The sequence below is a fragment of the Chrysemys picta genome, chromosome 9, assembly GCF_011386835.1.
Source record: "Chrysemys picta bellii isolate R12L10 chromosome 9, ASM1138683v2, whole genome shotgun sequence".
Classification (NCBI taxonomy): Eukaryota; Metazoa; Chordata; order Testudines; family Emydidae; genus Chrysemys; species Chrysemys picta.
In genome coordinates this window covers 741707-757469 of record NC_088799.1, presented here as the reverse complement: position 1 = coordinate 757469, position 15763 = coordinate 741707, and the positions used below count along the sequence as shown (strand labels likewise).

The 15763-nt window shown below is 50.6% G+C and overlaps 1 protein-coding gene across 6 annotated transcripts in view; it reads right to left on the bottom strand.

Annotated features, from left to right (window-relative positions):
- Positions 1 to 15763, bottom strand: part of LOC101946768 (very long-chain specific acyl-CoA dehydrogenase, mitochondrial) — a 53126-nt gene that overhangs the window by 20382 nt on the left and 16981 nt on the right. For all 6 annotated transcript variants that reach the window (XM_065557461.1, XM_008175446.4, XM_065557462.1 and 3 more), the window contains 7 exons: positions 14089 to 14152; positions 13113 to 13185; positions 12373 to 12437; positions 11542 to 11676; positions 9902 to 10046; positions 9154 to 9283; positions 5287 to 5409 (listed from right to left, as the gene is read on the bottom strand). In XM_065557461.1, the coding sequence (XP_065413533.1) occupies positions 5287 to 5409; positions 9154 to 9283; positions 9902 to 10046; positions 11542 to 11676; positions 12373 to 12437; positions 13113 to 13185; positions 14089 to 14152 (735 nt within the window). The remainder of the gene's footprint in view (positions 1 to 5286; positions 5410 to 9153; positions 9284 to 9901; positions 10047 to 11541; positions 11677 to 12372; positions 12438 to 13112; positions 13186 to 14088; positions 14153 to 15763) is intronic.

Below are 15763 nucleotides of genomic sequence, written 5' to 3'. Positions count from 1 at the left end.
GAACCGTTAAGGTACGAAGGCACCCTGCCATGTTTATTGTCGACAGCACGGTACTAGGATCCCGCAGACTCTACCGGACCATTAATATATGTATGCCCATAACAATGGACCAGCTCAGTGAACAGCGGGACTTTCCGCTCCCCTCTAGACTAGACAGAGACACTCTCTTTGAGGCTCCATTTTACACATCAATACAAAAAGTTACGTACTGCCCCCTGACGTCGTTAGTTGACACCCTCTGATGTAGCTGGTTACACCCCATCACCTTGTACATCTTTATCCATCACAGTGTCATCCTGACCTTATCTTTAGGATGGGGTCAGCGTGCTCCTGTTATCTTTAGGAAGTGTGTTGGTATCAAGGTGTTCTGGTACCACTCTTCTGGTGTTTGTGCGAGTGCTGTGTGCCCAGCACCTCTTAGGAATGTGTGTTTTTGCAATATCAGTCCTGTTCTTGCCAGATTCTGTAAGCAGGGCCTGCCTCTAGCTCACAGCCTGATTTTGCTTTATATCAGCAAAGTTCTGACTGCTACTTTAGCCCAGGCCTCATACCAGGCCTCTGATACAAGGGTTCATGTCTCAGGCTCTCTTCCTGCTACATTCCCCCACTTTTTGTCTTTTTATGGGGAGGATGTTTACCCATCATCCCGGAAAAGCATAATGCATGGGTTGAAGATGACCCAATGGGCTAAACACTGTTATGTGGTTACTTTATTTTGCCATTTATGCATTTATGCCCCATCTATCCCTTAGTTTGCACATTCCCTCGTATGATTGACGGACAGATTTTATTTTTTAATTGTGTTTAGTTTTTTATGGTGGGCCTGGGAATGTTAGGCCCATGACCAGGACTGAGGAATGTAGTTTTATGATTGAGCTTTGGGGACACTTCTAGATAATTAATATGTATGGATAAAATGGATATGGTGTATATATTTGTATGTTATATATGGGTATATATGTATAGCATGTATGTGTACATATGACAGCACTTTATATTTAAGCATAACAATTTTTTTCTAGTCTGGGTGGTGTAGTTTGGCCCTTGTGGTACTGGAGATAGCAATATTTTTTTTAATTAGGACAATTAGTTACCACCTGTATGACTGTGTTTTTAAATATTGAGATAGGCATAATTACAGTCTGTTTCACAGGGCTGTGTATATGAGAAGTAAACCAGAAATGTGGAGTAGTGACATTACAAACGAGGCCTTTTTATATAAAGGTTTTGTAATTAGTTACTGTGCTGTGCTGTTCAGTCATGTTCTAGGTAACTCTTACTGCTGATTACCTTCAGGTAAACGTTATTGGGCAGGAAACAGGAACGGCTTTTTTGTTTTCTTGGTTGCACGGCTTTGTGATAACCCAGTAGCTGAGATAGATTTAGTTGTTTTTTATGGATGCTGCTTTTTAGATAACCTACTGAATGGACAGTAACGACTTTATTAAATATCGCTGGGTTAGGATTTAGTGTTGGTACCCAGACACTAAACAAGATTGTTTTGAATAACGTGCTTTATTTAGGATGCAGTGTCACTGATCCCAAAGTGTGACTGCGACTACCAGGGAATTTGTTTACCTAATTTGTAGTTACTATGTAACTAAATTTTTTTTATTAGTTTTTTTTTTGGGGGGGCTTGCATGTTGTTTGCTGCCATTTGTTTGTTGATTTTTGCCTGTGGGTTGGTTGAACAGTTTAGTAAAGTTATGCACATTGTAAATGTAGTACAGCAATAATACAGTAGTACAGCGATAAAACTGTTGCTTTTACACAGTAGCTAAATTTAAATTAAATGATAGTTTATTTTGGTCCAGGTAGTAGTTTGTAGCTGATTGCCAATTTAATTGTCCATATACGGTAGACTGAAGTGCAGTTGACCAGTTTTTTACTTATAAAGCACTTCATTCTGTTTTTGATGCTTGGGGTTTTTTTGTTTGTTTGTTTTTTAACTGTATATGGATATCTGGTGTTTTTGTGGTGTAATTGTTTTGGTTTCTAGGATGCAACCTTAAACAACTAAAGTTTTTGTTTGTTTGTCTGACATTTTTGTAAACGTGTGCAGTACCAGTTTCAGACAAGCTGCAATTCAAGGTCACTGGGACAGCACCAGCTGAATGATGACTTAGTTTTAATGCTACCAGTCTGTAATCTAAAATCCAACCCAGCAGCATTAATATCTGCCGTTATCTCTTGGCACCTCACTAGGGGGCTGTGAAAGTTCAGTGGCATCAGTAACCTTTACAAGCCCGTTCGAGAAACCTGCTCAGAGGAGAGCTGTGACTAACTGCAATATTTTTAATTGCACCACAAAAGTGAAATCAGCCTATAAAAACACTCGGTCAGGAGAGGAAGGCTACTCTATTGTCAGCTAGTAATGAGGAAAACAAAACAACACTTATATTCATTACACTTTTCATTGTTAAAAGTGCACAAACTAGCCAATGACAGCCCCACTTTTGGGTGGCAGGAAAGTATTGCTATCGCCTTTGAACTGACCAGGAAATCAAGGCATACGGTGGTTAAGAGACTTGCCGAAGAGCATACAACAAGTCAGTGCTGGAAAGACAGATCCTGGATCTTACTCCTAGGTTGAGTCATGTAAACAGAAGGACATAGGAGCATAAGAATGGCCATAGTACAAGCGTTCTCAAACTCCATTGCACTGCCACCCCCTTCTCACAACTAAAATTACTACACAACCCCAGGAGGCGGGACTAAAGTCTGAGCCCACCCAAGCCCCACTGCCCGGGGGGGGGAGGGGGCAAAGCCCAAGGGCTTCAGTCCCAGGTAGGGGGCCTGTACTCTGAGCCCCAATGTCCAGGGCTGAAGCCCTCAGACTTCGGCTTCAGCCCCAGCCCCAGGCGGTGGGGCTCGGGCTTCAGCCCCGGCCCCCAGCGAGTCTAAGCCAGCCCTAGTAACCGCATTAAAATTGGCTCATGACACACTTCGGGGTCCTGACCCACAGTTTGAGATCTACTGCCATAGTGGGTCAGACCAATGGTCCATCTAGCCCAGAATGCTGTCTTCCGACAGCGACCAATGCCTGGTGCCCCAGAGGAAAAGAACAGAACCAGGCAATTATCGTGTGATCCATCCCATCATCCAGTTCCAGCTGCTGGCAGTTACAAGTTTAGGGACACCCAGAGCGTGGGGTTCCATCCCTGACTATATTGGCTAGTAGCCATTGATGGACCTATTCTCCATGAACTTATCTAGTTCTTTTTTGAACCCTGTTATACTTTTGGCCTTCACAACATCCCCTGGCAATGAGTTCCACAGGTTGACTGTACGTTGTGTGAAGAAATACTTCCTTATGTTTGTTTTAAACCTGCTGCCTATTAATTTCATGGGTGTGTAGCCCTAAGGATTAATCTGATTGCTTGCATAGATATATCTTTTCTTATAAATTGGAGTATTTGATGTAATAGGTTTATAGATTTTGTGACAAAGTTCCTCCTCTATCTTGGTGAGTCCTGCGCTTATTGGCGGATTTTCTTGCCTCGGAGATTCACCATGTGGGTTGGGGAACAGCCCAGAGACCTTCCCCTCTGGAAGAACCCACAGTCTAGGTCAATTGGGAGGTTTGGAGGGGGAACCCGGGCCCACCCTCTACTCCGGGTTCCAGCCCAGGGCCCTGTGGACTGCAGCTGTCTATAGTGCCTCCTGTAACAGCTGCATGACAGCTACAACTCCCTGGGCTACTTCCCCATGGCCTCCTCCAAACACCTTCCTTATTCTCACCACAGGACCTTCCTCCTGGTGTCTGATAACACTTGTGCTCCTCAGTTGTCCAGCAGCACACCCTCACTCTCAGCGCCTTGCGCCCAGCTCCTCACACTCACACCACAAACTGAAGTGAGCTCCTTTTAAAACCAAGGTGCCCTGATTAGCCTGCCTTAATTGATTCTAGCAGCTTCTTCTGAATTGACTCCAGGTGTCCTAATTAGCCTGCCTACCTTAACTGGTTCTAGCAGGTTCCTGATTACTCTAGTACAGCCCCTGCGCTGGTCACTCAGGGAACAGAAAACTACTCATTCAGTGACCAGTATATTTGCCTTCTACCAGACTCCTGTACCCCACTGGTCTGGGTCTGTCACAATTTATATTAAAAACAAGTTTGGCTGTAATGCAAGAGACCTACAGGCCAAAACCCTGTATGTTAAGCTAAGGCAAAGTTAGCATATTTTGGGACCCTTTACCCAGAAAAGTAAAGTAAAGATGACCCAAATAGATAAAACACTCACGCAGATGTCTAGAGACCTTTTACCTAAACCAATAGACAATGAAGGATGGCAAAGGGGATTTTTCAAAGTGGTACCCACAGACTTAACAAGTACACCACAAATGCGTACATACCAGTCATCATTACGCACATGCATACTAGCCTATGGGGTAAGTGTACCCTAACAATTCTGTGGGGGAAGGATGAAATTTGGGCATAAGAGGAAGGATTTCCAACCAATACCCTATAAAAAGGTGATTCATCTCGCCATTTTGGAGGCAATCTACTCTTCATTGTCTCCATCTTCAACAACGTATCGATGCTCCCCATCTATGACGGCTATTAACTATTACCAGGCTGTACTTTGTTTCTTTTCAAACTTTAAGTTTTAAGGAGACTAGGCTAAGCTTGGTTTCCCTACGCTTTATTTCAGTTTAAGGTTTATTAAGTTAAGTTAGAGAGTAAACAGCTTTAACAGCTCTCCATCAGTTTCTTCTGCTAGAGGTGTGAAGCCAGAACCGCCAGAGGTTTAATAACACCAGGTTATTAAAACAAAGTGTGAGTATTAACCAAAGTCTGCAGCAGTAATACAATTGCAACTCCAATTCTAACTGTTTTACCATTTGCTTACTATTTCATTGATTCTAATAAAAGGTCTTTCTGACTACATCTGTCTCAGAGTGAGCTTCCTGTCATACCCCCGAAGGTCCTTTTATAAACTCTGTGAAGCCTGATTCAGGATGAATTTTATCTTCTGATCAAACAAATTGGCGAGTCTAAACCCATACTAATTAATATCCATAATAATCATTATTAAAATTAATTAAATGAAATTAAATGGATAAATGAAATCAACATTAACAACACGCCCCAAATCAGGCTACAGGTGACTCCTGGTTTTTGTGTGATGTGAAGGGGTAACACTTTCCTATTCACTATCTCCACACCAGTCATGATTTTATAGACCTTTATCATATCCCCCTGAGTCTCTTTTCTAAACTGAACAGTCCCAGTCCTTGTAATATCTCCTCAAACCGTGCCTGTTAAGTTATAAACTTTCTTACCTGGTCACTCCCCCAAATGCTCTCTCCACAATGAAGGCTGAGATTTTGTCCTTCACTTCCCCTGTTGGCTCCTTTACCGGGGTCTTGGCAAACACTGTGAAGATCTCAGCTGTCCCTCCATTACTGGAACCCAAAGCAATTAGGGAAAGAGTGAGCCCCAGATCCCAACCGCCTATATATAATCAGGCTCTTCTCTTTCCCTCTCAGTGGTTTCCCTTTTTCCATTACATCCTTTTACACACACTTTTTACTGCAGTTAATAATAACAGAAGATAGCCTCTGTATAATCAGCCCTAGCACAACATTTCACGCGGTCAGAGACAAACAATAATTCATCTTCCTCACCTCCTGGGAGGGAGTAATTAGACTGCATTAGCCAGAGACAATTCAGAGGTGAGGCAGATGGTGGATAAATTACACACCCGGGTTGAATGAGTGCATCCCACGCACTCAGGCTTGCATGTATACACAAGCTGTAGTGCTTTACTCACACTGGCCTAGTTAAAGTGATACAGCCCCTAGTATGGGCACCACAGGAGGAGGAATAAGCTATAACATCATACAGTCTCTTTATACCGATATATCTGAGTGCGTACCAAAGGTTGTACCAGTGTGAGCAATTCGGTAAAAAGTCACACCCCTACCTGACAAAGTTATACTAGTGCCAAACCTGTGTGTGGAGCAGGCCTACAGGGAAGAAGAGGAAGGCTGTAGCAGGAAAAGGAGCCAGGGATGGGTAAAGTAAAGTCGAGTCCCTTTCTTTTAGCTAAGACCTTGTTATACCTTCCTGCTGGTTGTCTTCCCTAATATAAACCTGCTCTTCCATCCCCTCACCATAAACTTCCCTGACACCTGATTACTGACATACAGCTGGCACTGCCCATTACACTCCTTAGAAAGTGGCCTAGAGAGACAAGGGACTTGCCCAAGTCATACAGGCACTCAGTGGCAGAATGGGACCTAGAACTCGGGAGTGCCTCACTCCCAGAGTGGTGCTCAGTACACTCTACCTTGCTGCCTCTCCTTGGCCCACAGGAAAACATCCTGATTCAGTCACTGGGACCAAAGCACGTGCTGAAATGTTGTCTTGGCTCAGGACCCTAGTTAGCACTGGTCACAGATGCTCGCTAACATCTTACACCCTAACCAGCAGGGGCAGGGGAGCTGGTTCAACCGACATTAGGAACCACTCTTCTGAATCGTCACTCCAGCTCTGCACCATAAGGTTTGGAGAAGTCCCACATCTCCTCCTCCTTCCAGGCCCACAGCTGCCTTGCTGTACCAGGGCTGGATGATCCCAAATGACCCAAGGAAGGCTGCTCCCAGGAGATGTCCATCCTGGTGTGTAGGACAAGAGACCTGGACTGTTTGGATCAGGTACTGACAAGCCCCAAACCCTCCAAAAGCTGCCAAGGGTCAGAGGTACCCTCCACCCCCAATCAGCCAAACCATCTGGGCTTTTGCAGAGTGCCCTGTGGCCTGGGACCCGGCTGCCTGCTCTCTCCTGGGGTGAAGGAGGAACAGCTGTGCTGGAGTCCGTGTAAAGTTGACATGAGAGCAGATTCACTTCCCAGCGGGGGTGCAGACCTGCACAGTGTAGGCAGGGCAGTGGCTGGAGGGAAACATGTGTAAAAGGGGTTTAAAAGAGTAGCCCACAATATTTAACACCTTTGCCCTGTGCTGTAGCAGGGCCGAGTGGCACCGGAATGTAGGGTTACCATATTTCCACAAGCAAAAAAGAGGACACGGGGGGAGGGGCCCCACTCTAGCCCCACCCTTGCCCTGCCCCGCCCCCATCCACTTCCTCCCACTTCCCACCCTGACTGCCCCCCTCAGAACACCCAACCCCTCCCACTCCTTGTTCCCTGACTGCCCCCTCCTGGGACCCCTGCCACTAACTGCCCCCTAGGATCCCACCCCCTATCTAAGCTGCCCTGCTTCTTGTCCCTTGACTGCCCCCTCCTGAGAACCCCCCACCCTAACTGCCCCCCTAGGACCCTACCTGTCCCCTGACTGCCCCAACCCTTATCCACACCCCCACCCCATATTCACACCCTCGCCCCCAGACAGAACCCCGGGACTCCCATGCTCTAGCCAACTGCTCCCCGCCCCCTGACAGGACCCCCAGAACTCCCGACCCATCCAACCCCCTCTGCTCCCTGCCTGCCTTGACCCCTCTCCACACCCCTGCCCCCCTGACGGACCCCCCCAGAACCCCAGACCCATCTAACCCCCCGCTCCCTGTCCCTGATTGTCCCAACCCCTCTCCCCTGACCAGGGCTGGCTTTAAAGAGCCCAGGAATCAGGCTGTGCTCTGGCCAGAGCTCCGGCCGGGGTTGCGGGGCCTAGGGCTGGGCTGGAGGTGCTCGGCCGGGGCTGGACCAGCGTGCTCGGCCGGAACCGGGGCTGCTGCCCTAGGGCCGGAACCGGGGCCGGTGCCCTGGGGCCTGAGCCCAGCCAGGCCGGAGCCGCTGGGGCCAGGGCCGGAGCCGCTGGGGCCAGGGCCGCGCCTCCCCAGAGTTCTCCTCCCCGCGTCCCCCCAGCCCCAGCCCCAGCTTACCTGCTGCTGCCTCCCGCCTGCCCCTGCTTTTTTTCAGACTTCCCGCGAAGCTCTGATTTGCTGGAAGCAGGGGAGGGGGAGGAGCAGGGGGCGGAGCGTTCAGGGGAGGGGAGGAGGGGGAAGACAGCTGTGGGGCCGGACGGCGTGGTAAGGCTGCAGGGGATGGGGGGAGCCGGGAAGGGGCTTTGGCTGCCGAGCGGCGCTTGGCCGCCGCTTTTCTGTCCATAAATAGCCAACCGGGGGGAAATCCTGGACATTTTTAGATTTTTAAAAATCCCCCCCGGAAGGCTATTTATAGACCGAAAAGCCGGACATGTCCGGGGAAATCCGGACATATGGTAGCCCTACCAGAATGGCATAGCAGCACTTTTGCCACACACGGCATGAGCTTGCACGCATGGTGTGTGTGTCAGGCTACGTGGGGGGGGTCTTCTGGTAGTACTGACTTATGCACATTCAGGACTACACCTCAGCCTTTGGCATGAGCCCAGCCCTCTTGTTTGGCTTCTGGGGGGGCTGCTGCACATGCTGCCCGGCTCCGGACTCCATTTCAGAGCAGGTCACATGTTCCCCGTTGAGCTCCCTGCTTGTTCCCTCCCACAGGATGCAGCACCCATCTCAAGGAACAGATTTCCCTTGGGAGTGACTGGGGCTAGGGGAGAGAGACTGAGAATGGAGGGGCAGGGCCAAGGGGCTGTGACTGGTGTCCTGGGGGCCCTAAGGGGCCGTGACTGACACTGAACAGGGAGAAGGGTGAGCAAGAGGCCATGACTGGTGCTGGGTAGGAAGGTGGGGGGCACAGGTTGGCGCTGGGTCAGGCGGGGAGCTGTGACCACACCATGGGAGACGGAGGAGCCTGACTGACACCTCAGGGGCGAGCACCAGAGCAGCCAGGAGAGCGAATTGCCACCTTGTGAACAAGGCTGTCCCACACTCAGCGTCCTCACCCAGCGAGCCGAGGAGGAGGGACAAGGAACGGAGCGCACTGCTCAAACAAGAGCCGCTGACCTGGCAACGGACTTCACTTCCCCACTGAACACTTCCAACAGGGAAGGGCAGGAAGGAAATGCTGACCCCAAGCAGGGCTGGGCCCAGGCGGCAGGATTCGTCCCCCTCCCTGACCCCGGCAGTGGACCCTGCGCCGGACCTTGCAGGCTTTGGGAGCTCCATTCGAAGCGCATTTCTTGCTGTTACACTGAGCACGAGCTCCGATGGCTTTGGGCACTTCCTGTGTCAGTGGGGCCTGCGGGAGCTCCTGGCTCTCACGGGACCTCGAGGAACCCTTTCGGCCTCCCGGCTTCTCTCACCTGATCCATATTTTCCCGCCATTCAGCGTGTAGAATTTCCCACACTCGCTGAGCTCGGCGACGGTTTTAATAGATGCCGCGTCTGAGCCACTAGATGGCTCCGTCAGGCAGAAGGCGGCCATGGTCTCTCCTGCAGAAGGGAGCAAAACGGTCACCGATGGCCCAGCCTTTAACAGCACAGAGAGCACAAAACAACCCACATGCAGCCAGGCTCAGCAGGGGGCCCAGGACCCCCACTGCCCTGAGGGCTCCCCCCTATGCAGCAGGGAGTGAGTCCGTGGCAGGCGGGCACATAGGAAGGGATGAGGATGGGGTACATCCATGTGCACCCCAGTGCGACCAGCTGGCCGTATGTAAACGGACAGCTACAGAAAGCTGCACTTTTCTGCAACTCAACTGGTGCTAGCAGGCGGCTGCCTTGCCTTGGGCATCCCGCAGATCCCCTGCTGGCACAGCGACATGCCAGCCTGCAGTGTGAGCTCGAAGGCTGTGCTCTGGGGGGGCTTGAGGGCTCCTGCCCTGAACTGGCAGAGCAGTGCAGAGAAGCTTGCACAGAGCTCGCCTGTGCTACACCTAGCTCTCCCCACTGCGGTCAGCCGCCCGCGGTCACCACCCCTCCCCACAGCCTGCAAGCAGAGTGCTGAAAGCCCGGCTCAGAGACCTGCAGAAGCCCGGAGGGTGGGTAAAGATCTACATTATACCTTGCATAGGACACAACGGCAAGAAGAAAACAGGCCCTGTTCCCTACCAGATGCTAGCTTGGGCAGGTATTTCTCCTTCTGACTCTGGGTCCCAAAGAGCAGGATTCCCTTAAAGCCGATTGACTGGTGAGCACCGAGGCTTATGCCCACACCAAGGTCATGCACTCCAACCACCTCCACAACCCGAGCATACTGAAGGGAAAGCAAAAGAGAAGTGGTGGGGATGGGGATTAGGTTGGAACCACTGCCCAGTTTGACCTTCAGATGCAACAGCTTCTGGGGACTAGCAAACACTCCACATCAACACCAATATTAGCACTGCTCCCCATCTGCTCCTCCTAATCACCCTGCCATGGCCCAGTGCAGGACACACTGAGGGCACAGACCAGTCATCAGGAGCCTTCAGACACTCTCAGGCCCCATTCAGCTGTCTGATCCCTGCACCGCACTGTCTGGCTCACAACAGCAGAGGGGAGGAGGTGGGGGAAGGTTTGGGTAGAACTTTTAAAAAGAGGGAAAAGAAAACCCACACCTAGCGAGATATGCACATTGGAGATGTTACTGATACATTATCTGTCTACCAGTGTGTCTGTCTTGTCTATTTAGGGACTGCCTCTGACTGTTTGGCCAAGCAGCACCCAGCCACCAGAATCGATGGTAATGAATATTTATTGATGGAATTACTAGAAAGCAAGACTCAGGGAAGTGACTAGACTACTGTCATATAGCAAGAGGATACCAGGCCTGGGAACAGAACCTGGTTTTCCTCATTCCCACGCTGGTCCCCTATCCCACACTGCCTCACCTCTGAACTATCCAGGTGATACTTTCACACTCCCTAGCTACTATAATGGGCACAGGATAAAAACCTAGCTGGAGGGATGGGTGGATCTCAGCATGGCAGCGGGAGGCTTTCCAGTGACTGTTGGTCTACTGCCTGTAGGAACAGCCCTGGTCTGGGTGGGGCTGACAGGTGACATGGCTTCAGAGTTCAGATCTTCCAGAGGGTTAGGCCGGGTGGGTACAAACTGTCCAACTATATTTTCTGTGCTGTTGCAATTAAACTCTGGCAGCAGTAAAGCTTGGATGCTGCATAGGGAGGTGAAGCTTGCCCGCACACACTGACACATAACTGTATGTGGCTCATTGGTGACTGACAGCACGCAGCAAGCTGGATTCATAAGCCTGATGCACAGGGGCCCAGGAATAGTACATCACTCACTTCAGCATATGGGCACTTCTCAGACTGAGCACCGCCACGCTCCCTAGGCATGGCTTAATTCGGAATGAAACAGGTGCCGGGGCTCCAGCAATTGTTTTACTTTCAGAACTGATGAAGCAAGCCCACAGGTGCCAGGGCCCTGAACCGCCATGCCTGGCGCACATGAAGCACTGTCCCTTCGCCTCTGTATCACAGCCACGCTCTTCTCTGCTCCCAACCTCTTCCAGGAAGTGACTACCATGTTACAACGGGGTAGGAGCCGCGGGCCAGCGAGGAGAGAACGGGCCCAGCTGACCTGGCATGTCAGGACAGCTCTCACGCTCCAAGTCAAACCCAGGGGATGCTGGATCTGAATTCCATGCCTAGCCCCACCCATCACAGGCCTAAGCCAGACACCCGGCTCCAAACCCTCGACCTGGCCCCTACTGTCCCCTCAGGCCTGTGCCCCCCAAGGCTCTGTCTTACCTGGGTGTTCGTCAGCCCAATTCCCCCCAGCTCCTCAGGCACCTGCAGCCCAAAGGCTCCCATCTCCTTCAGCCCTGCCAGGGTGGCCGTCTCAATGCTCTCCAGCTTCTCGTTCTCCACAGGATCATTAACCTCCTTCAAATAATGAAAGGGAGCGAGTGAAAGGCAGGTGCAGCGCCCAGGCGAACGCCACCCGGGCTGCGTGGGGCAGGGTCCGAAGGGCTGGGAAAGGCTACGTTTATGCATTGCCTACCTCCCTGGCACCAAGGAGCTGCTGGATCCTAGAGCAGGCCAGCTGGGCGCAGGTGTGTTAGTGTCCTGCTGTTGCTGTGCGAGTGAGCCCGATGGTCAGTGTATGTGTGTGGGGGGGCGCCTCGGAGTGGGCGATCTATGCCCTGATTTCCCTTCCCCTTTGCCCCCACCCCACACTCCCTTCCTCCCCCCAAGCCTGTCCTCTGTCTCTGGGGAGAGCCAGGCCACGCAGAGCCACCCTGTCCTTCAAATATCCCTGGAGAAAGACCTCCCACATGAGCTTCTTCACTGCCAACACCTGACCGGCTAACCCACGCCTCGGTCTGACAGACGTGGTGCTTTGTATGAGACACGGCATTAGAGGCACTCGGGAAATCACAATCAGGAGAAGAACGTGGATGTGCACATGCGCATCTGCATCTTCCAGGTTTCAGAAAGAGGGTGGATTCCCCAGGAGAAGTAGTTTTTTACATGGGCCATCCCATGTCACTGTCTGAGGAAGACAAAGTCCTTTTCTTTTGTTTACAACGCACACTTCAGGCTAATCCGTAATCAAACAGGCAGCAGACTGCCACTGACCTCAAAGAAGCGGGTGCAGGGATCTACCAGGGCTTGCAGAGACTGCGTCTGCTCCATTGAGAGCACTAAAGAGGGACAAAGATGCAGCTGGATTAGCAGGATGTGTCTAACCTCATCACTTTATTACATGGTTTGACACCAACGCCCTCAGGTGAGGAGGCGCCTTCTAAGACTGGATGTTTGTCTAAGAGATCTGCTGTAGGGAATTCTTTCAGGGAAGTTCTGTGGCTGTGTTCTGCAGGAACATAGAGCCGTGTTGTTCAGCCTTTTTGACACCAGGGACCAGCTTGCTTACAGGGAGATCTCAGGGACTGGCGTCGGTCCACGGACCGGTCGTTGAGAAACACTGGACTAGAGGATCGTAGTGGCTTTAGAATCTATTAATCTACTTGTAGGGGAAGAACTGGCTCAGCGGAATGGCAACAGGCACTGGCTAGTGCTTCTCTCCGCTAGGCTGCTGGTTCAAATCCTGTCCCAGCGCACAGGCCTTTGAATCAGCTCAGCCTACTTCCAGTTGGACCAGTATCCACACCACAGACGTCACCAGCGTATTTGGCCCCCTAGTCGGCAGACTGAGCCGAGAGCTCCATGGAAACTGAACGAGCCTCTCGTCGGGGGCGGGAGGAGCACACGACCTGCGTTCTGTGACTTTGGTGGTTTTACTCTACAACGCCATTAAGCCAGCATATGTCACCATCAGCAATAAATCTGTAAGGAAAATTTAAATAAAAGCATCCTACCTGAGGGGAAAGGAAAAACATTGTCAGGGACAAACTGCCCGTTGAACAGGTTCATGACAAAGGATGTGGATTCCTGGAGGAGACAGACGATAACAAGAACATTTACACAAATGAGCCCTGCAGAGCAGAGTGGTACTAGGAGATGGAAGTTCATGGTCTGCTTTCTGCACAGCTCAGAGGAGGGGAGTCCAGGAGGAGAACCGCTCCTGGGCTGACTGCAGAACCATGGCACCCTGCAGGACATGCTGAGAAGCACTGTGAAAATGTACGTAAGTGAAGAGGGTATTTTTGCCTTTGCGGAGATCTCTGGACTGTGGTGCACCCAACTCCCAGAGAGAGGTTCCATCTCTTCTCAGAGGCTCATAGCTCTCAAGATCACGGACAGCTGTTCTGATGATGTCATGCTTCCACCTCGTGTTTCATTGGCTGAGCATATTGTCACTCTGCAGTATAGCCTGTTGGGAGAATTGCCTGCGCGGGCTGCCAAGACCCCCCTTTATTGTCATTGTGCAGCAGACTTGGATGCTGTTAAGAATTGAGCTGCTTTTCAGATTTTCCTCCCAGTTCTTATTTGCACACTTGCCTCAAACACAACACGAGTCTCAGAGGTAAGGCCTCCAAGCTTGTGTTTTTGGCACCATTACATTATGCCATTATGTTACATAATGGCATAAAGGCATCCCTTTATTTTCTTCTTTGGTGTGGTTTTTGTTTGTTTGTTTGTTTTTAAATATGCTAATGATATTCACTGCCTCTGAGGTGGAGCAGATCTGATTGCCACACCCAGCTGAAGTCAATGGGAGCTGAGGGAGCTCAGAATCAGGCTCACAGTATCTATCAGAGTACGGCGGAGTCCCCCCTGGGGACAGCGGCGGTCCCAACATCAGACATATTTAACACAGTCTGGGACAAAGCACAGACCTGCAGCCACTTCCCAAGGCTTTCAAAGCAAAATTATACAAGCACCGTGACTTACCTTGTTCGCTTGACTTGAGTATCTCCCTTTTTGATGTGTTATATAGTATGGAGGTGATGTCAGCCTGGGGAAAGAACAAAGCTGCTGTGACATCATGCAAGTGCAATTTTCACTATCAGTCACAAGCATTTACTTTTGGGTGACTGGCAGCAGTGGAAGGCACGTGTCTACGGTTTGGTGGTCACTGCACAGCAGCTTTAAAGGGAGCCTGAGAGACCACCTGGAAAACTGTAAACGGAACCTGCTTCCATGACATCTCCAATCTCCATCTTTACTACCAGGGATTTTACACAAACGCAGGATCTTCGGTTCTTTCGCCAGCTGGTACTTTATTGGGGAAAACAGGCAGATGGGAGTTTATTTATTAAGAGTAATTAATTACTCAGGCTCCCCAAACAGATATGGATCTTGTGAACGAGCACTGGAGTTGGCTTTTTAGGGTATGTCTTCACTGCCAAAAAAAAAAAAAGGGTCGGGGGGGGGGAAGCTGTTCTTAACTCAGGTTAGGTAACCCAGGGTAAAACAGCAGTGAAGGCACAGCAATTTGGCTTTTACCTTGGGTTAGCCACTCGAGTTAAAGCCGATAGGGGAGCCTGGGGTTGACTTGACCAGAGTTGCCATGTCTTCACTGCTATGTTAACTCAGGTTAGCTTGCTGGATTAAGCACACGCTGTTTTTGGAGGGGTGGGGGTGGGGGGCGCAATGAAAACATACCTCTAGAATCTAACTCCCTCTCTCTTGCTGCATAGGTATTATGGTGCTGGGCACACTAATACTACTTAGGTATTTGAAGTGTCAGTCTCTCCACAGCTAATGCTAGAAACAGTTTCCATAAAGCCCTCCTTTAACTTTGTCTTACAAGATAAGTTTGACCTGAGATCTGCCAGATACAGTCCGAAGCCAAAGGAGAATCTTTCTACACACCTTGAAGAAAGCTTGTCAACCTGTTTCTGAGTTACAGGGCTTCAAAGTGCCCTGAGGTGAAGCTCTGACGTCTCTAATGTTTTTTGTTCTTAAATCAAACACAGCTGGTTTGGCCCCTGGGAACTTGCTGTAGAGTTACAGCTCCTTGGAGTGCGGCACTCGCCAGCTTTGAAGAACATTTAGCAAACTTAATGATGATTATTTTTGTGCATAGTTTTAAGTCCAATCCTGCTCCCACTGATTTCAACGGAAGTTATGGGCACGTGTGTTTCTTTGTCCTTTATAAGAATAACAAATCAGTTTGTTCTATGTTGTGAACGATGGATCAGTCTGCTGCTCCCTCTGCTTCTGTAAACAATGGGTCAGCCTGCTGTCCCCTTCTCCCCCCCCCCGCAAACAATGGGTCAGCCTGCTCTCTCCCCCCCCCCGCAAACAATGGGTCAGCCTGCTTTCTCCCCCCCCCCCCGCAAACAATGGGTCAGCCTGCTTTCTCCCCCCCCCCCCCCGCAAACAATGGGTCAGCCTGCTTTCTCCCCCCCCCCCCCGCAAACAATGGGTCAGCCTGCTTTCTCTCACCCCCCCCGCAAACAATGGGTCAGCCTGCTCTCTCCCCCCCCCGCAAACAATAGGTCAGCCTGCTCTCTCCCCCCCCCCCGCAAACAATGGGTCAGCCTGCTTTCTCCCCCCCCCCCCCGCAAACAATGGGTCAGCCTGCTTTCTCTCCCCCCCCCCCCCCGCAAACAATGGGTCA